This window comes from Rana temporaria, chromosome 3 (assembly GCF_905171775.1).
Source record: "Rana temporaria chromosome 3, aRanTem1.1, whole genome shotgun sequence".
Classification (NCBI taxonomy): domain Eukaryota; kingdom Metazoa; phylum Chordata; class Amphibia; order Anura; family Ranidae; genus Rana; species Rana temporaria.
In genome coordinates this window covers 491,494,401-491,516,748 of record NC_053491.1, presented here as the reverse complement: position 1 = coordinate 491,516,748, position 22,348 = coordinate 491,494,401, and the positions used below count along the sequence as shown (strand labels likewise).

The 22,348-nt window shown below is 46.0% G+C and overlaps 1 protein-coding gene across 1 annotated transcript; it reads left to right on the top strand.

Annotated features, from left to right (window-relative positions):
* Positions 1-18,902: 18,902 nt before the first annotated feature.
* LOC120930818 (paraneoplastic antigen Ma1 homolog) lies at positions 18,903-19,908 on the top strand. Its single transcript, XM_040341996.1, has 2 exons — positions 18,903-19,463; positions 19,534-19,908. Exons 1-2 carry the CDS (start codon positions 18,903-18,905, stop codon positions 19,906-19,908), a joined length of 936 nt encoding a protein of 311 aa, XP_040197930.1.
* The last annotated feature ends 2,440 nt before the right edge of the window (positions 19,909-22,348 follow it).

Below are 22,348 nucleotides of genomic sequence, written 5' to 3'. Positions count from 1 at the left end.
GAATCCGGGCCAAGAAGTGCAGAGTGCAAATCTCAAGTCTTACATGGAAAAGTGTCCAGTGCTGCTTATTAAAACCTTCCAAGTGTACTGTCCCAATTCACATTTACTCTAGGTCAGGGGGTCTCCAAACTGCGGCCCGAGGGCCAGATGTGGCCCGTTGCTAGCCTTTATCCGGCCCTTGAGGCATTATTCCTCCAACTGATATGAGAGAAGGGGGCACTATTTCTTCTACTGATATGAATGATGGGATACTATTCTTCCTACTGATAGGGGCCCTACTCCTCCTCCTACTGACCACTAGTGTTGCTCACGAATATTCGTATTGCGAATATTCGGCTCGAATATGGCATATTCGAGTATTCGCGAATATATCGAATTTCGCGGCCAATATTCGCTATTCCGAATATTCGCATTTTTTCAATTTTATTTATAAAACAGATTACATCCTAGTGATCTCCATCGACGTCTAAAAGCATTGCTGGTATGATTAGAGACCCTGGGCCAAGTAGCTGAAGCGATCATTTTATATTGCCGAATATTCGGCAATAGGAATATTGCGCGATAATTTTCTCCGCCCTTCTTTTGCATCAGAGCCAATCAGAGTTCTCCTACCACAGTTGTCGAAATTCCGCAATCATTTTTGCATTCGCATTTGCGAAAATTCGATAAAATATCACGAATATTCGATTTCAGCATGAGCCAATCAGAGTTCTCCTACCGCACTTGTCGAAATTTCGCAATTATTTTCGCATTCACAATAGCGAAATTTCGCAAAAATTTCATTTGAATAAAATATCACGAATATTCGATTTTAGCGAATATTTCTCGAATATTCGGCTATATATTCGTGATATATCGCGAAATCGAATATGGCGTATTCTGCTCAACACTATTGACCACCAACCCTGAGGCCATTTTTATTCTCATTGGTGCTGGGCCCAGGACATTTTCTGCCCCCGCTGACTACAATCCGGCCCTCCTAAAGTCTGAAGGACAATAAACTGGCCCTTTGTTTGAAAAGTTTGGAGACCCCCTGCTCTAGGTTCACACCTGTGCATTTTTCTGCAAAACATGTGAATGAGTACGGGGTACATACCCCTACTTATTCACCCAAGAAAGTGTAAAAAAAAATATCCCCCGCGTAGATCCATCATCAATCACGATGCCCGCCACTGCTCGACCCAAAAAAAGAACAATAAAAAGGCCTGCTTCTAACGAACGCTGCCTGCTCCGCTGTGCGACAGTTATTATATCGGGAACGGGCGGGGCCACCCAGCAATGTCACCTGGTGGCCCTGCCCCTTGGGACGTCACTTACCCAGCATGCACCGATCAGTGACCAGAATCCGATACGCCTCCTGCCCGCAGACCCCCACAACCACCAGCCAGGGTTGTGAGGTAGAGCTCCCCTGCCTCAAAGCACCCACCCCCCCCCCATGTTTAGTGGGTAAATTGTATAGCGGTACAAATGCGAACTAAATCGCCTCAAGGCGCTTTTTGCATCCAGTGCCGTCCTGTGTCTTCAGAAGAGGTGGGTCTTACGTTTTTTTTTTCTGAAGGCCTGATGGTTTTCTTCCATGTGGATGTCTGTGGGTAGAGCGTTCTATTGCCATGGTCCTTGGACTGCAAATCTTCGTTCTCCTTTAGATTTGTAGCGGGTCTTGGGCATGTGGAGGAGGTTTTGGTTAGTTGACCGGAGGGCGCGACTAGGGCATTTGTGGCATGTTAAGGGCATTTGGTCTGGTATGGTCCAGGAGGGGGGGGGGTTCTTGCTTGTAACAGTCTGGTATGGATACTGGGGGGACCCCACACCTAAAATCCATACCATACCTAAGGGGGACACTTTCTTTTTGCAGCTGTGTGGTCACACGCGCACCGCCGGTGCAGCGCTCGTGACCCTGTCGTAAACTCTGTAACCGTGCCCCGCGGGATCCACGGACTCGATTTCTGCCGGTGTCCCGCGATCGGGTCACGGAGCTGAAGAACGGGGAGATGTCAGTGTAAACACATCATCTCCCCGTTCTTCCTAGTGACATGTCACTGATCGAATACTCCCTCTCATCGGGAACAGCGATCAGTGACACACTTAACAGATTAACCTCTTCACTGCCAGCGTGATTTTAACAGTAATCAGTCCCTTTTTTTTAGCACTGATCACTGTAAAAATGACAGTGGTCCCAAAATGGTGTCCGATGTGTCCGCCATAATGTCGCAGTCACAATAAAAATCGCTAATCGCCGCCATTACTAGTAAAAAAAATGTTAATAAAAATGCCATAAAACTACCCCCTATTTTGTAGACGCTATAACTTTTGTGCAAACCAATCAATAAATGCTTATTGCAATTTTTTTACCAAAAATATGTAAAAGAATATGTAAGAAATTTTTGATATTTATTATAGCAAAAAGTAAAAAATATTTTTTTTTTTTCAAAATTGTCGCTCTATTTTTGTTTATTGTTTTATGTCGATATATTTTTGTTTATAGCGCAAAAAAAACCCTGCAGAGGTGATCAAGTACCACCAAAAGAAAGCTCTATTTGTGGGGAAAAAAGGATGTCAATTTTGTTTGGGAGCCACGTCGCACGACCGCGCAATTGTCAGTTAAATCAACGCAGTGCCAAATCACAAAAAGTGGTCCGGTCTTTGGCCAGACAAATGGTCCAATATATAGATTTCTTTAATGAAAAAAAAAAAGACATCAGTAGACCTCCATCATTTCAGGTCATGTGCATCTGTGAGCTACAGAAGTCCCTGTGTAGGAGTGTCACCCTCCAGCCCCTCCCCCTATCAGCCTCTATACTGACCCCCATTGGTGGAGGTGGGTGGGGCTTCCTCTGGGTCAGATCTCGCAGTGTGCAGGGGCGGGGCTCATCCTGAATATACACAGTAACCCCGGTGTCTCGGGGGTCTTTGGGGTTCTAGAACTTCTCATATCATAGTGAGCACAGCACAACCCAATCTGAGGAAATGCTTCATCTCCATTTATTATACAGAAATCACTTCCAATTGTCGAGTTTTCTCTGATATAAAATGATAAAATACGAGATGTGGAGATAAAAAAAATTCTTCTCGTGAGTTGGCCAGAATAACCTTCTGATCAGGCATGGACTGGCCATTGGGACTACAGGGAGTTTCCCGGTGGGCCGATGGCTCAGTGGGCCGGCTTCAGTGATAGCGGACCGCTCCTCTGTCTATCCCCCCCTGCAGAGGTCACCTCCTCTCCCTCCCCGCAGCGCTCACCTGGGGGGAGGGGGACAGAGAATCAGGGGGAGGACCAGAGGAGCAGGGGGATGACAGAGGAGCATGGGGGGAGGGGACAGACAGCTGACTCAACAGCTATGGACTGGGAGTTTCTCACTTCTGCCTAATCTTGTCCCATAAGGGGGGGCACTGAACTGATTCTTTGCCCCGGGTGAAATAATGTCTAGCTTCCCCACTGGTACAGCCTATAAGAGTACCAGCTGTTCTACTCTAATAAAGTAGAACGGCTAGTGGCTAGTGAAGTGGGAGAGGGGGCTTGGGTGGCCGGGGGGGGTGCAGGAGTTGTCCGGTCGCCATAGGAGAGACATGTCAAAGCGGGCCAGTCTGGATGAAGTCCAGGGCCAAATTTTTGTCCCAGTCCAGCCCTGATTCTGATGAACCCACCCAGAGGCGGCTCTAGGCTTTGTGAGGCCTTAAGCAAAACTTAGACACGGGGGGGCCCCACTCATGCCTATATTGGGTAAAAAACTCAAGCAAATAAAAATTGGCTGCAGAAAGATGCACGGGTCTAGCACACAGAGATTGAGCAGAGGCAAATTAGGCAGCCGCGAGGCCCCATGTGAGTGCGAGGCCTTAGGCGACCGCCTAATTTGCCTGATTAAAGAGACGCCTCTGAACCCACTGTCACAGAATGGCCCGTGATACCCAGAGACTTTTGAAGGATGTGGGGTACTCCTGTGCCAGCTTCACTAATGACTCTTGGGTCTAGGGTCATCCTATGTCCACTAGGGGCATAGGATGACTGAGAAATTATATCATGAATTACATGAGATGGGACAGTAATGATAATTCATAATGTATTGCAGGATATCTTGAAATATTACAAGTTGTTCCTTCTGAACACAACAGGTCAATAGAGTGTCTCCTTCAATGTGGAACATAGACTGTTGAGGTGCTAATTAAGTCTACCTGGCTGTAGTGATAAAAGCTTGCTGTGTTTGCATTATATTGTCTATTGTGCTAATTAACCACTTGCCGACCTCCTCATGTAGATATACGTCAGCAGAATGGCACGGACAGGCACATCAACGTACCTGTACGTCCTCTGCTTGACGTGGGTGGGGGGTCCGATCGGGACCCCCCCCCGCTACATGCGGCGGTCGGTAAGCCTCGGGGAGCGATCCGGGACGACAGCGTGGTTATTCGTTTATAGCCGCTCCGTCGCGATCGCTCCCCGGAGCTGGAGAACGGGGAGAGCCGTGTGTAAACTGTGGCGGCGCATCGATCGAGTGATCCCTTTTATAGGGAGACTCGATCGATGATGTCAGTCCTACAGCCACACCCCCCTACAGTTGTAAACACACACTAAGTGAACACTAAATGTTACAGCGCCCCCTGTGTTTAACTCCCAAACTGCAACTGTCATTTTCACAATAAAGAATGCAATTTAAATGCATTTTTTGCTGTGAAAATGACAATGGTCCCAAAAATGTGTCAAAATTGTCCGAAGTGTCCGCCATAATGTCGCAGTCACGAAAAAAATCGCTGATCGCCGCCATTAGTAGTAAAAAAAATAAAAAAAATAAAAATGCAATAAAACTATCCCCTATTTTGTAAACGCTATAAATTTTGCGCAAACCAACCGATAAACGATTATTGTGATTTTTTTTACCAAAAATAGGTAGAAGAATACATATCGGCCTAAACTGAGGGAAATTTTTTTTTATATATATGTTTTTGGGGGATATTTATTATAGCAATTTTTTCAAAATTGTCGCTCTATTTTTGTTTATAGCGCAAAAAATAAAAACCGCAGAGGTCATCAAATACCACCAAAAGAAAGCTTTATTTGTGGGGAAAAAAGGACGCCAATTTTGTTTGGGAGCCACGTCGCACGACCGCGCAATTGTCTGTTAAAGCGACGCAGTCCCGAACTGTAAAAACCCCTTGGGTCTTTAGGCAGCATATTGGTCCGGGGCTTAAGTGGTTAAGTCTGCCTCTCAAGAACCTTTAATTGTGTGAAAGTTCTATTGATGATAATATGTGTTGTGACTTAACACACTCTAAAGGTCAGACGTCTGACTCATGTTTACTAAATGAATGTGGATTATATAGCAGGTGGGAATAGCTTATCGCGGAGTCAGAAAGTCTGTCTAAGATGTGGATTGAGGGGGACTCGTTAGCACCCCTGTGTGTGATGTTGTGGGTGGAGTGTGTCATTTTCTTACTGCAGCATGCTTTGTAACTGTATATAACCAGCCTGAGTTTACCATTAAAGTGTTCATTTGTTTTGGAACCAGAGACAGAGCTGTGTGTGTCTCGTTTCTGGGGGAAATCCAATGGATCGTGTCTGCTGGATTGTTGGAGTGTCGGATAAGCTGTCTTGGGTTGGTGGAATGGACTATCGTAAACGGTGTTAACCCCTGACCGTTACACCCACCATCTCCACATGTGTACAAATTTGCAAACCAGAAGACTCTGAGAGCTGGTTATGAAAGCAAAGTTTGTTTGAGCTTCAGGATAATCAAGGTTATATCTCAAGACTTCTTCTATAGTCCCTGGGGTAGATTCAAGAAGCAATTGCGCCTGTGTAACCATAGGTTACACAGCACAATTGCTTACTTGCCCCGGCGTAACGAGTGCTCCTGATTCAGAAACCTTGTTACGCCGACTGCAGCCTAAGATCTGCGCGGCATAAGGCTCTTATGCCCGCATATCTTAGGCTGCATTCTTGCGATGGCCGCTAGGTGGCGTTCCCGTTGTGCTCAGCGTATAGTATGCAAATTGCATACTAACACCGATTCACAACGTTGCGCGAGCCCTGTGTACGCAATTTACGTCGTTTACGTACGGCGGTTTTCACGCAAGGCTGCCCATGCTATTAGCAGGGGCAGCCCATGTTACGTATACCCGTCGTTCCCGCGTCGCGAATTTTGAATTTTACGTAGTTTGCGTAAGTGAATCGTGAATGGCGCTGGACGCCATTCACGTTCACTTTGAAGCAAATGACGTCCTTGCGACGTCATTTGCCGCAATGCACGTCGGGAAAGTTTCCCGACGGAGCATGCGCACTACGCTCAGGGTGGGAACGCGCCTAATTTAAATGATTCCCGCCCCCTACGGGATCATTTAAATTGCGCTCGCTTACGCCGGGCATTTTGCCGGAGCGCCCTTGCAATTTACGGAGCTACTGCTCCGTGAATCGAGGGTAGCGCAGAAAATTTGCGGGGGCGCAGGGCAAAAACGGTGCCCTGCGCCTACGTAAAAAATGTGCATATCTTACTGAATCTACCCCACTGTTTCCTGTACTCTGGTAACAAAATGAGAAGATTACAAGAAACATTTAACGGGGCAAACATTCTGGGACTGTGCTCTAAAGAAAGATAATCCGGGGAAAAGAAGTCAAGTTTTATGTTTCACTATTTTCATAAGACACGACACAACTTTTGGAAAATACCATAAAAGGTTAAATCACTTTTCAGTGTATGTACAGTGCCTTGAAAAAGTATTCACACCCCTTGAAATTTTCCACATTTTCTCACGTTACAACCAAAAACGTAAACGTATTTTATTGGGATTTTATGTGATAGACCAACACGTTGGCCCAGATTCACAAAGCACTTACGCCGACGTATAACACGTTACACCGACGTAAGTGCCAATATGCGCCGGCGTATGTGTGCGGCAGACCCACGAACCAGCATACGCCTAAAAACAGGCTACACCCCGCCGACGTAGCTTGCACACGCCAGCGTAGGGTGGGCGCACATATGGGCTGGGCGCATGGTGCTGCTCCCATTGATTAGCCATTCAAACATGCAAATGAGGGAAATACGCCGATTCACAACCGTGCGTGTGTCCGGCGCATGCTATGCGTGATGCGCATAAGTTGTACTTCCGGCGTAAAGTTATTCCCCATAAATGAGGTGCAACCCGGCAACAGACATGCACAGGTCTGCACCAGGGAACAAAAGCCGGCGTATTGTGCGTTGGACGTGTGTCTGGCTGGGCGTACGTTATGTTCACGGCATACGCGGTGATCTGACGTAGCTTAGGCAGTTGTGCCGGCGTGGTTGTGAGCAGGCGCAGGGGGGTGCTATGTATGCGTCCACGTCACGGCGCATGCGCAGTTCGTGATACGTACCTGTCTATCATTTGCATGGGGTCACGCCCACTTCCACCTACGCCGGCGTGCGGCTTCGAAACCTACGCCACTCTGGCGCAGCGTTGGGTGCACTGGCTTGCTGAATGCAATGCTTGCCTCTCCGCGCTACGTTGGCGTGGCGTACAGTGTTTGCTCTACGGCGGCGTGATGTGCGCCTTGCTCTCTGTGAATCTGGGCCAAAGTGTCACATAATTGTGAAGTGGAAGGAAAATGATAAACAATACAAATAAATATGTGAAAAGTGTGGGGGGGAGGGGCATTTGTATGGCGCCCCCCGGAGTCGATACTTTGTAGAACCCCCTTTCTCTACAAGTCTTTTTGGGGGTGTCTCTACCAGCTTTGCACATCTAGAGGGGGACATTTCTGACCATTCTTCTTTGTAAAATATCTCAAGCTCTGTCGGATTGGATGGAGAGCGTCTGTGATCAGCAATTTTCAAGTCTTGCCACAGATTCTCAATGGGATTTAGGTCTGGACTGTGACTGGGCCATTCTAACACATGATGCTTTGATCCAAACCAAACTTTTCAAACAAAGGGCCACTTTATTGTCCTTCAGACTTTAGGAGGGCTGGATTGTGGCCAGCAGGGGCAGAAAATGTCACGGGCCCGGCATCAGTGGGAATAAATATGGCCTCATGGTTGGTGGTCAGTAGGAGGAGGAGTATTCCACCTATTAGTAGGAGGAATAGTATCCCATCATTGGTATCCGTGGAAGATATATAGCTAGATTCAGGTAGAGTTAGGTCGGCGTATCAGTAGATACGCCGACCTAACTCGGAATCTGCGCCGACCTAAGTTTAAGTGTATTCTCAAAGAGAGATACACTTAAACCTATCTAAGATACGACGGCTTGCGCCGTCCTATCTTAGGGTGCAATATTTAGGCTGGCCGCTAGGTGACGCTTCCATTGCGGTCGGCGTAGAATATATAAATCACTAGATACACCTATTCACGAACGTACGCCCGGCCGAAGCAGTACGCAGTACAGATACGCCGTTTCCGTAAGAGATAGGTCGCCTAAAGTTATTCCATCAAATAGATGGAATAGTAATGTTAAGTATGGCCGCCGTTCCCGCGTCAAAATAGGGATTTACGTCGTTTACATCCACGTCAAAATCAAAAGGCCCGTGCGGCGGACTTAGCTGCAATGCACACTGGGAAATGTAGGCGCCCGGCGCATGCGCAGTTAAAAAAAAAGGTCAATCACGTTGGGTCAAGCCTCATTATCAGAAAACACGCCCCCTCAGACAAATTTGAATTAGGCGCCCTTACGCCCGCCCACTTTAGGCTACGCCGCCGTAACTTAGCAGGCAAGTACTTTGAGAATCAAGTACTTGCCTCGCTAACTTACGGCGGTGTAGCCTAAACACGCTAAGCTACGCCGCCGCAAAGTTAGGACACCCTACGTGAATCTAGCTAATAGTGTCCCATTGTAAGGCTAGCAAAGGGCCACATCTGGTCCTCGGGCCGCAGTTTGGAGACCCCTGATCTAAACCATTCCATTGTATCTCTGGCTGTATGTTTTGGGTCGTTTTCTTGCATGGAGCAAGAATTTCAAGGAATAATACATTGGGGGTCAGTGTAGCTATATTTAATAATTTATTTTAAATCAGAGGCATAATAATTGATTAAATAATCAATATCGCTGACTTAATAAATTGTTCCTGACACAATACAATATGATTCCCTCTAAAAAATGTATAATTACTAGACATGATTGGGACATAAAAAGATCCAATAAACAATTGACAGAACCGATCACATGACTCCAGTGATAGAAATAGAACATGACCAATAGAAACATGAACATTCCTAATCGGGTCCTCTGGTGGACGGCGGGAGGACTATAACAGATGATAGATGTCTCTGGGGTTATCATAGGGGAAATCTCATGTGGATTGTCAGTTCTTCTGCCAAGCATTGCATTCAAGAGCAAAATCTAGAAACTAGTCTGTACATATTTCAATTGACTATTATTAATTATATGAATGACATGTATTTTCAGGACTGAAAACTGCTGACATTAAGAAAATCAAGAAACCTGAGGATTAAAATAACCGTCACCGATCGTTATTACCATGAAGGTGAACTGACTCTGTAATACAAATAATAATAGAAACTAATTGGAGAAATTATTATTCAAATCAACAACATTTCCAGGGACAAACCTCTAACACACGATCGGAAATTCCGACAAGAAAAGTCCGATGTGAGCTTTTGGTCGGAAATTCCGACCGTGTGTAGGCTCCATCAGACTTTTCCTATCGGAATTTCCGCCAGCAAAAATTTGAGAGCGTTGTACTTCATTTTCTCGGCTGGTCGTAGTGTTGTACGTCACCGCCTTCTTAGCGGTCGAAAGTTCAGAGAACTTTTGTGTGACCCGTGTGTATGCAAGCCAAGCTTGAGCGGAATTCCCGCGGAAAAACCATCCAAGGTTTTTACGACGGAAAATCCGATTGTGTGTACGCGGCATAACTCTTGGGACTTTCCCTCGGAATCCAGGAACACCTGGCATATATCATTGTGTCAGTTAATGAATTACATTTATCATATTTAAAGGGCATATGAAATAAGAGAAACATGGGGGCTGCCATTGCAAAACTCTCCGTTTGAGAATGCTAGTTCCCTGGCTGTCATGCAAATTTTTTCGGCTTCAATATTTTATCAGTGTTTGACCCGGTGTTCTGCCGAAAACTCCAACTCGCCAAAATCACCATCCACGTCACTTCCGGAGACTCTCCAGCTATAGTAACTGGAGATTTGGGTGAGTTGGCTGTTTTCACAGAAGACCGGCAGCGTATACACTACGCTAAACCATATAATGAGTGGACATTTCTATTGAAAAGCCTGTGGCGTGCAAAACACAAGACAAAAACTCCACCCGGTGCAGAAAAAATGTGCACACACATAAAGAGTGAAACACAAAAACGTGCAACGGGTGCTGCGTCAAACGATCCTCCTCACGTAGGACCTGACCCTAAGGGTCCTAAGGTTTTTTTTCAAGCTGATGCACTGGGGTTTTCCGCAGCACAGTCCACCTGAGGCTTTCCTGTGGGTTAACTGCACTTTGCCTTAGGCTTCTATTATATCCTGCAGATGTGGTGCACTTTATCACCGAACACACGTGTAATAACAGAAGTCTATGGCTCAGTGCAGGTAACCCGCAGGTGCACTGCACTGCACCTGAAAAACAGTTTGAAAGCAGCTCAGTAACCACTGAAGAGGATATACCCTATGGGCCAGATTCACATAGAATTACGTTACTCCACGGCGGCGTAACGTATCCCATTTACGTTACACCGCCGCAGGTTTACAGCGTAAGTGGCTGATTCTCAAAACTCTTACCTGTAAACTTGCGGCGGTGTAACGTAAATGTGCTCGGCGCAAGCCTGCCCAGTAAATTACCTGACGTGCATTGCGCTACATGACGTCGCACGGACGTTATTTGTTTAGACGTTAACGTAAATGGCGTCCAGCGCCATTCACAGACGACTTACGCAAACAACGTGGTTTTTTAAATTTCAACGCGGGAACGACGGCCATACTTAACATGGCTTAGAACAACTAGGGCTCAGCCCTAATTTTACGCGGCGTAACTCGACGGAAACAACGTAAAGTTAGATCGACGGGCAGCGCGGACGTTCGGGAATCGCCGTAACTAGTCATTTGCATATTCTACGCCGACCGCAATGGCCTCGCCACCTAGCGGCCGGCCTAGAATTGCATCCTTAAGATCCGACAGTGTAATTCAATTACACCTGTCGGATCTTAGGGCTAGCTATGCGTAACTGATTCTATGAATCAGTCGCATAGTTAGGACGGCCGTAACACAGAGATACGACGGCGTATCAGGAGATACGCCGTCGTATCTCTTTTGTGAATCTGGCCCTAGGTACCTATAACATTCATAAATAGGGTTAGGGGTTAGGGGTAGGGGTAGGGTTGGGGTTAGGGTTAGGGTTTAGGGTTTAGGGTTAGGATTAGGGCTTAGGGTTAGGGGTTAGGGTTAGGGTAGGGGTTAGGGTTAAGGATTAGGGTTAGGGTGAGAGTTGGGGTTGGGGTTAGGGGAGGGTTAGGGTTAAGGATTAGGGTGAGGGTTGGGGTTCAGGTTTGGGTTAGGGTTAGGGTTAGGGTTTCCCACTGAAGAAAATGGCTAGGACTCAGGAATTGGAACAGGGACCTCCCCCAGAGGTCACAGGTCAGAAGGCAGGTTCTCAAAGGTCACAGGGCATGGCTGACCCACCCCCACCAAAGTGTACCGCCTACCCCAACTAAGTCAAGGAATGAACAAGTCGGGGAATGAACAAGTCCCAGGCTGTCCCAGGCAGAGTGCATTTGGGATCATTCTGCCTGTGACAGGAGGTATCAACTTATGCCTCTCTGCTTCGTAGCCACTTGCATCCCTTACCACCGCCTTCATTCACAACACTGATGCTGTGGGATTTCTCTGGGATTGCCAACCAGTCATCCTAGAGCAGGAGGTCGCGGGCCACATCAGAGGGCTCCGTGGGCCACTGGTTGGACACCCCTGCTCTAACTGCCACTTTTTCTGGATAAATTGGTTTGTTATAGGAAGTTGGGAAATAACAGCAGGACCAACAAATAAATAAAACCAATGCCTCGTACACACAATCAAAATTTCCGATTGAAAAAAGTCCGACTGACTTTTTCCATTGGAAATTCCGACCGTGTGTGAGCCCATCGGAATTTTATCATCGGATATTTCGAGGAATTCACATAGAGAACATGTTCTCATTTTCTCCGATGGAATTCCATCTACATTCCGATGTGAGTTTGGTCGGGGAAAAAAAAGCCTGTGTGTACAAGGCATAAGTTACAGGGGGACTCAGAAAAACAAAGACTGTGTTTGTCATTTTATATTTTGTCTTTAGTACCACTTTATATGTTCTTACATTACACACAGTCAGATAACTAGCATTTTCAGTAGGAGGTTCTGCAATGGCAGCCCTGATAATTCTCCCAAGAGTCACCACCTCCTCCAAGCATTGGCAGATCAATGAACCAATCCCACCACCCGCCCCTGTGATGTCACCAAATTCTGGGCGGAGTTCTCACAACTCCTGATTCCCCCCACATATCTTTATACGTCCTCCCCATACACAAAACGCAGCATGGAGGGGCTCAGTGAAGGTGGTGGTGAAGGTGTGGAGGTGTCGTATCGGGTCACATAGATCATAAAAGGCGATCCGCCCGGCCTCATAATCCAGATATATCCTGACTCTGTTACTGGAGAGATTGGTGGGTAAGAGGGACTTCTTACTGTCATGTGTTACCCAATACTGATCATCATCATTATCCCTGTCCAAACCCCAGGACTTGTTATTCTTTCCTATCTCTGACTTATGTCCTTCCCTCTCTATACTGGGGTAACACATCCCAACTGTACATTCATCTGACCCCCCGACATCCACTTCCCAGTAATGTCTCCCTGAGGAGAAACTCTGACTGCTCATCACTTGAGGACCCTGGAATCTCTCTGGTGTTTCTGGGCGTTTCTGGCATCTATATGACTTGCCTGCCATTTTCCTGTCATCTGATATATGTAACTTATTGCCAGCTGTGTTTCCATCCAGTAATATGTCTGCAACCTCCTGTCTATAGAAGTATACATTTACCTCTGAAATTATATCAGATAAACCTTTGTGTAAGACCCCCACCACACCCAGACCCCCTCCATCATGGAGGAGCTTCTCATGTCTCTCTCTGTCCTCATTATCTCCATCCTCAGTATCACACAAGTCACCTGTGTCTGATTCCTGTAAGACAGTCAGTGGATCCGTCATGTTACACAGCTCCTCAATGTGACGCATCTTCCTGGACAGCTCCTCCTTCTTTATTTCCAGATCCCGGATGGAGATGGAGATACGCTCTGCTCTCCCGGAGATTTCCCTCAGGACTCTCTTCTCCAGATCTTCCAGACATCTCCTGAGATCTATAAACAGGACAGTGACTCTCTCGGTGTCACCAGCTGCTTCTTCTTCTACTTTCCTCCTGTGTTCCTGCAGACTCTGGACTCTTTCCTCCGTCTCCTCTCTCTTTGTCAGATGTTTCTGCAGAACATTCCTCAGTGTCGTCTTCTTCTTCTCAGAAGCCTCATCCAGTGACTTCATATCATGTCCTTTATGTTCTCCAATCATACAACAAGAAATACAGATACAGGTCTCATCCTCAGTGCAGTAATACTCCAGGATCTTCTTATGGACGGAGCATTTCCCGCTCTCCATGGACAAGGTGGGGTCACATAAGACATGTTCTGGGGACTTTTTGTGGACTCTCAGGTGTTTATCACACAGAGAAACCTCACAGAGCAGACATGATCTAACAGCAGGTACAGAAGAGTCCACACAGTAAGTACAGAAGACCCCAGACTCCTCCTGATCTGGCTGTGCTAATTTCCCCATGGTTATGCTTCCCTGCAGTGCAGGCCGATCTGGAAACTTCTCTCTGCATTCAGGACAGGAATATCCTCCAGACCCCTCCTGTGTATCCAGCACACCATCAATACAGACCCGGCTGAAGTTGTGTCCACATTTCAGGGTTACAGGATCTGTAATCGTCAGACAGATGGAACATTCAAGCTCAGCTCTCGGATCAGCAGACGCCATCGCTGACAGCAGAAGAGAAATTAAATGAAAGTCTCTGGAACTAGAAATGCAGTTGAACTGGTCACATTTTTCTGCACAGGGCGAGGCTGAGCTCAGCTCTCAGTTTCCTTGTTAAAGCAGAGTTCCAGACAAATTATAAACAATTTGTCTGGAAAGTCTCAAAGAAGACTCTAACCTCAATCATCAACAGATCGATTTCATCCTTTTAGCTACCAGGTTTTGTTTGGAACACAATTATTTCCTATTTTATAATGACTTTTACCTGCAGAAGAAAGGTACAGCTATGGGCGCTAACTTTCCCCCGAGCTACGCCAATCTCACTATGGGCCTATGGGAAGCCAGCTACATCGACAAAAATAATCAGTTTGCAGCCAACATGGTCTTTTATGGCCGCTACATAGACGATATCATTATGATATGGGATGGGCCCACTACTTCTATTACAGATTTTGTGGCATATTGTAATGATAATTCTTTTGGTCTTAGTTTCACCTCAGTTAGTGACCCTGAGTCACTATGTTTTTTAGATTTGGAGCTTTTTCATAGTAATGGTAATATCAGTGCCAAAAACTTTACTAAACCTACAGCTGTTAATTCATACCTTCATTACTCTAGTTGTCATCATCCTAGATGGATTAACAATGTTCCAAAGAGTCAATTCAATCGACTAAGACGAAATTGCACCAGACTTGAAGACTACAATTCCCTGAGTACTAATCTTAGAGATAAGTTCCTCGCTCCAAAAGCTACCTAAGTCTATCAAACAAAATATGCTATTCTGAGACACGATAGTGGCCTGGAGAGAAGTGAGAAAGAGATTAGGTCTATCCCCTTACGTCTCCAGATATCTTCCCATACAAGGAAACCCCATGTTTACTCCCAGTCTGCAATACGAGCCGTTCATGAAATGGAAGGACAAAGGACTATCCAAGGTATGTCTACTATTTCAGGAGCCATCTGGCAACCCCAAATCTTTTTCGCAAGTTTCGGAGGAAATCTCTCTGCCCCCCCAACATTTTTTCCAAGTCATGCAGTATGTGGACTTTGTCAGTACAGTGTGCCCAAAGAAACCTGTTAGATTCCAGACCTCTTTCATAGACAAATTGTTGAATGAAAATCGCTACTCTATTTCTGATATCTATCATCCTCTGAATATGAAGTTTGTGCGACCCCTTCATGGTACCTCCATGTCCTCTTGGAACAAAGATCTGCCAGGCCAAGTAGACATAGAAGACATGGTACAGGGTTACAGGATAACTAGAGGTATTACCTTGTGCGAATCTTGGAGGGAAACACAGTTCAAACTAATGCACAGGGCTTACTACCCATTTTCTATGTCGCACTCTCCAGATATAGGCCCTGCATGCCCTTGGTGTCTTGTACATAAACCAACCTTACTGCATCGTTTATGGACCTGCCCTCCGGTTGATGCTTTCTGGTCTGCGACTATACAATTCATACGGAGTGTGACAGGACATTTGCCTGATAAGGAGCCTATGCTTCTTTTGTTCGGATACCCACCACAAGGGAAGGTACCCTCTCCTGCTCCTAATTCACTGCCTCAAAATTCGCACCGATGGATCCTCCTTACGCTCCTTGTCGCTCGCAGAACCATTCTGAACCACTGGATCTCTTCTACCCCACCATCCTTGGCAGAACTGATCAGAAGCCTAAAGGTCTTACTTTACAAAGAAAATCTGGACCTCCACTCTCATTGTCCACAGTCTAGGGCCAAATTTGATAAAAAATGGAAGCCTTTTATCGCTCATAACCTGTCTACGCTGGAGCAACAGAACCTAGTGTCCTTTTCTTTTACATACTCGGGGGGTGACGTGGTGAGCATAAACCCCAGCTAACAACATCTCTAACTGTTCACATAGCCCATATATGACCTGTCTTTTGTTTATTTTTTAAAAGATCTTTGCCTGTTTTATTTGTTTCTTATACCATACTTATCCCATCAAGGACTTGCACTCAAATATGGACTCTCTCTCTTTTCCACCTCTCTTTTCTCTCTTTCTTTATCCCTCTGTCACCATTACTCACTAGTGCATGGTATTGGAGGTCACATTCCCATCCTATCGCCCTCCTCTCTTACTCTTGTTACCTTGAGCTTTGTCATGAGTCAGGGATTGTCACTTCCTTATGTTCTTAGATCTTTGATGAATATGTTTCCATGCATTGGGCCTGTATGTTTTTCCTTTAATGATTGTACCTTTTATTTTTATTTTGTTTGAAATTAATAAAATGTTTTTGAAAAAAAAAAGATAAGTTCCTGTCCAAGGGATATCCTCCCAATCTTGTTCAAGATGCTTGTGACATGTATGGGCGAGATCTTCCACCTCCATCTCAGAAAATCACTTCAGCGCCCATCACTCGTTTTATTACTCAATACCACGTTAAACATAAAAAAATGGAGAAGATCTTTGAAAAGCATTGGTCTATCTTAACCCAGGATCCCCATTTGCCCTTCGCACGAGATTCAGCGAACACAGGCGGGCTGTTCAAGCAGCAAATCCTAAATACAGTGTAGCACGTCACTTTGCTACCCACCACCATCAAGACACATCTTTATTGCAAGTGTGGGTGATTGAAGCCATACCTGAAACCCCCACTGCCGTAGAGAGGTTTCAGCGTCTTTGTAAACAAGAAACTTACTGGATTTATTCCTTAAATACGATGTCGCCTCATGGCCTGAATGAGGAAATTGACACTAACAACATTATCTATTTTTTTCATTTCCGTGGTTTCTCTTGTGTGTTTTTTGGATAGCCTTTGCGTAGATCCCCCATTAGTGATTTTGTGTCTCTTGGGTTTCCCCCATTTGTATTGTCCGACAGAATAGGAGGAGAGAGTGACATGTTCGTCGGTCTACACATTATCATTAATTTGTACATGTATATATGTGAATATTTATTTATTTATATATATATATATATATATATATATATATATATATATATATATATATATATTTTTTTTTTTTGGTTATTTTCTCTTTGTCGGTATACACAATTTGAATCCTGTATTTCCCCCGTTTAAATAACCTCTTTTTTTAAACATATTCCCCAATATTTTTTTATACATATTCCCCAATATTTTTTATACATATTCACCAATATTCTTCCTATAAATAACTATAAAATAACTAGATTATATAGTTATTTATTTACTCTATTTATTAGTGACTATAGTGCAGATGGTCTTTTTGCTGTTGGACTTGTACCTATTTATATAGTATGCGCCTATGTGCGTTTGTATATATTCATATATCATTGTGCACTTTTGCGCATACGTGTGCGCACGTTTGTTTATATTTTTAATTTAATAATTCAGAGCAGATCTCATCATTATTATTTCTCCTATTTCTTATATATAGGATGTACTTTTACTCGTATTGTCATTGGAGTTTTATTTATCCTTTATTGGCATTTTTATCTGTTTTTATCTGCATTCAATTGCTCCCCTATATGTTTTATGCAAACAATCGTTTTCCTTATAATGCCCGTTTTATATAATACTTCTAGTTAGTGTTATATTTGATTGTTTCCAGCATAGTTATTTATTAATTATTCCGGTGGTCGTCTCTGTTTAGTTCTTGTTTATATTTTAAATTGTTGCATGCGGCCAGCCTATCACAGCGGTTCCGCTCCTTCTTAATACGTCTGTCCTCTATGGACAGCATGGATCTGATGAAACAGCTGACGCTGTGAAACGCGTAATCCTATTGGCCGGCTTGGACTCCCACGTCACTTCCGGTGCGACGACGGGATGTTGCGTTCTACTGTGGAACGCACGCTGCTTCTCCCTGTCCCTTCTGGATCTCCCATCCTCGGATGTCTACACCATCAGCTTGCTGCTGCCCAGGACAGGGAATCTGAAAGAAGATGTCACCGCAGTGACCCCAGGCCCGCATCCTGCCATCTGCCACCTGCCACCTGCATTTTACCACTTTGTTCCACTGCTTGTTGAAAACCTCCGTTTGTGAGTAGCCATTTTTATGTGTGCATTCTATTTATTTTATTATTAAACCACGGCTCTCTGCACTTAGATTGGCGCATCTTGTGTTCTTCTTTTTGATTCCAGACAAATTGTTTATTTTATTTTTTATTAATCCCAGCATTATTAGTTATTAATTAAAAAACAAAGTACGCAAGGTTGGTTTTGGATGCTGTTAAAATATAAATTTCACACTCACCATGGTGACCCTCCTGTTGTGGCTGTTGCCATCATGATTGTGGGTATCTGAAACCCAGCATGCACCTCTCGATCTCGCATGCGAATGCGCAATTCACTGTAGCGCCAATTATTTGTAAAGTTGCCATAACAATGGGCGGTGACAGAGGAAGGTCCCGCCCCATTATTATGGCAACAGCAGCCTCCATGGGGGTACTGCTACATTTGGAGGTCCCACCGAGATACCCCATCTGGGTCCCCCTATCAGATCAGTTGACGTGTCCAGGGTTGAAGAGACCATGGACTCAGGCACAGCCACAGAGTGGAATCAGGAGTATGGAAGTCGGTTAGAGCAAACCACAGTTCTGAGGTTGCCGGGAGTCTGGTGGTTTTGACAGAGAGGTGCGGCAGTTGATGAAAATGGCTGCTCCTGAAAAGGGGTCCTACCTCTTGGACCTGACGCATGAGTTTGAAGAAGACTGCAAATATGTCTTGTTGGAGTGGAAAGAGACTATTCCCGGCGGAGTACTAGAAGAGCATTGTGAGCCTGACAGAAGGTCTGGATGGGCACGTGATACAAGTGCAGTTGCCAGAGGAAGTTGGATGGAGTCCCCTCCGGTCACCTCCCAGAAGTCCAGTTGCAGATGGCCCAATTGCCGGTAGTCCAGTCACAACCAGCCCAGCAGTGGGAGACTCAAAGTTTGGAATGCCTCCTGCTTCTTTCTATATGGACATGAGTCCTCTGGTTGACAGCCTGATACAGAAGCACAACACATCTGCTAACCAGGGATACCGGAAACTACAGATCTTTTTAGGTCGTGTCCCCAGGCCAGATGGGGAGGAAGAATTTGAGAGTTGGATGGATCAGGCTATGCAGGCGATTGAAGAGTGGGATGTGTCAGAAGCAGTGAGGAGACAGCGGATCAGTGAAAGTCTCCGCAGCCCAGCAGCAGATGTCAGCAGAAGCCAAAAGAGGGGAAGACCGGATTGTGAGGCTATGGATTATATCGAGGCTCTGTATACCGGTTACGGACGGGTGGAGAAGTTACCAGGTCCGATGTACAAGTTTGAGCATACCCACCAGTGGAGGGGAGAGAAGCTGTCTGACTATGTTGTTCGGGTGGATCGGATCCTGCACCAGATTATATTGAAGAAAGGAATTCATCCCCGGGAGGTGGACAGAGTCAGGTTGGATCAGACCTTACAAGGAGCTAGGCCCAACCATCTTATTGTGCTACGGTTACTATTAAAGGGGACCCGCAAAGCTCCCTCCTATCCTGAGCTGATGGGGCTAGTGAGAGAAGAGGATAAAAGAATAAGGATAAAAGGATAAAAAGAATCATAGACCCCGACCTTCATAAAAGACACCCCAGAAGAGTGAGAAGGTAGTCGCACAATCAGTCCAGGTAGATGCCAATGTGGTGGAGAGTGATGAGAAATCTGAGTGGGGGGAGTGTACCAAGACCCCTGTAGAGCAGTCTACCCCAAAAGTTACCCTTGTTAAGTCACCAGAAGAAGGGGGTCAAGTCCATGAGCAGGTACAACAAGCTTTGCTGCAAGTGATGGAGGCTCAGGCTGAGCGAACTGGCATCCGGAAGTGCTATAAGTGTGACGATCCAAGGCATTTCAGGGCCCAGTGTCAACAGAAGGAAGGAAGTACTGAACTGTTGGCAGAATTAGTAAAGATGTTACAGAAATTGCTGAAAGAACAGCCAGTGGGAAACTTTGGGGGGTCTTAGTGAGGGATTTAGTGGTTTAGTGTACTTGACTTGAAGAGTGGACATTATCAAATCCCCATGCATCCGGAGGATCAGGAGAAGACAGCATTCATTTGCTCGTTAGGATTCTACGAGTTCAGCTGAATGCCTCATGGCCAGTTAAGGGGCTTTTGCAACCTTTCAAGGTCTGATGGAAAGAACAGTAGGGGACATAAATCTTGTAGAGGTGTTGGTCTATTTGGATGACATCATTGTGTTTGGAAGGACACTTGAAGAGCACGAGAGTAGGCAAGAAAAGGTATTCTCTCGCCTTCATGAAGAAGGACTGAAGCTGTCACTGGAAAAATGTCAGTTCTATAGAACATCCGTTATCTATTTGGGCCATGTTGTCTCTGCTGGAGCAGTGGCTACCGATCCACAAAAGCTAGTGCCTGTTACCACCTGGCCCGGGCCAAGAACGGTAACCGAGCTGAGTTTTTTTCTGGAATTTTGTTCCTATTGACGATGGTTTGTGGCCAACTTTGCTAAGATTGCTCCGCCCCTCAATGAGCTGTTGCAATTGGTCACGGGGGAAGGAAAAGATGGAGTCAGGAACAAGAAGAGATGTTTTCGCAAGAAAGGAGAGTCTGTCCAAACCCAGTGGACCTCTCAATGTGAGAAAGCTTTTTGGCCGTTGAAGAAATGTCTCATTGAAGCTCCGGTCTTGGCCTATGCTGACCCAGGCTTACCCCATGTGGATGTCAGTAGAGAAGGATTGGGAGGAGTATTGTATCAGGAACAAAATGAAGGATTGAGACCTGTGGCCTATGTGAGTTGGAGCCTTTCCCCAGCAGAGAAGAACTATCCCGTTCACAAGCTGGTATTTCTGGCCCTCAAATGGACTGTGGTGGATAAGTTGAGAGACTATCTGTATAGGGCTGAGTTAATTGTCAAGACTGACAACAATCCCTTAAAGGGGTTGTAAAGGTAAATGTTTTTTCACCTTAATGCATCCCATGCAATAAGGTGAAAAAACATCCGATGGTACCGCTGCTGTCAATCACAGCGGATGACGCGGCGTGCTGGGGGGCGGGGCCGAGTGATACAGTCGGCCGCTATGGCCGCCGCTGTATCACGGGAACGCGCTCGCAAAAGCTTTCCACTATGGGAGCTTGCTTGCATAAAGGTGGAAAGCTTTTGCGAGGAGGAGCTGAGACAGCCGCCAAGGGACACCAGAAGACACGGTTCGGGAACACTCTGTGCAAAAGAGCTGCACAGTGGAGGTAAGTATAACATGTTTGTTATTTAAAAAAAATAAAAATGTTGACTTTAGTGTTCCTTTATCTTACATCTTGACCTCGGCAAAGTTGGATGCTAATGGACACAGATGGCTAGCAGCTTTGGCCGGGTTCCGGTTTAGTCTGAAGTATCTACCCGGAGTTGGGAACCAAGATGCAGATGCTTTATCTCGCAGGCCCAATCGGAAAGAGAAAGACTCAGAGGGATGGAGTCATGTGACTAAGGAAGGAGTATGAGCCTTGTGTCAGGGCATGGATCAGAAAATCAAAAGAGGAGTGGTTGCGGAATACATTGGGGTTCACCCCTCTGGAATACCAAGACGCTGTGGGTGGACGCAGGTGAGAGAAGAGGGTCTACCTCAGCTAACAAAGAGAGACCAGGAACAGGACCCATTGGGTCATCTTGAGATTCAGTCTCTGAACAAGCAGGACCAGGGCTGGACTGGGACAGAAATTTGGCCCTGGACTTCATCCAGACTGGCCCACTTTGACAGGTCTCTCCCATGGCGGCCAGACAACTCCTGCACCCCCCCGGCCACCCAAGCCCCCTCTTCCCCTTCACTAGCCACTAGCTGTTCTACTTTATTTGAGTAGAAAGGCTGGTACTGGTCCTCTTATAGGCAGTACCAGTGGGGAAGCTAGACTTTTTTTCACCCGGGGCAAAGAATCAATTTGGTGCCCCCCCCTTATGGGACACGATTAGGCAGAAGGGAGAAACTCCCAGGCCATAGCTGTTGGGTCAGCTGTCTGTCCCCTCCCCCATGCTCCTCTGTCGTCCCCCTGCTCCTCTGGTCCTCCCCCTGCTTCTTTCTTCCCCCCAGGTGAGCGCTGCGGGGAGGGGGGGCGGCGGTCCACTGTCACTGAAGCCGGCCCACTGAGCCATCGGCCCACCGGGAAACTCCCTGTAGTCCCAATGGCCAGTCCATCCCTGAGCAGGACCCTGGGTTATTTCTGAACAGCCTCATCAAGGGAGCCAAGACCTTATACAGTGAATGGGATTGATTACAAATCAGAGATGGCATTGCCTGACTGGAGACAAAAGAGGAGAAGTGGCAGCGGTTCCTCCCAGAAAAACATCGGCCCACTGTTCTGATGTCTCTTCTGCATGACAATCATGGTCACTTGGGAACAGAAAGGACATTTTGTTTGATTAGAGACAGGTTTTTTTGGCCCAACATGAGAGA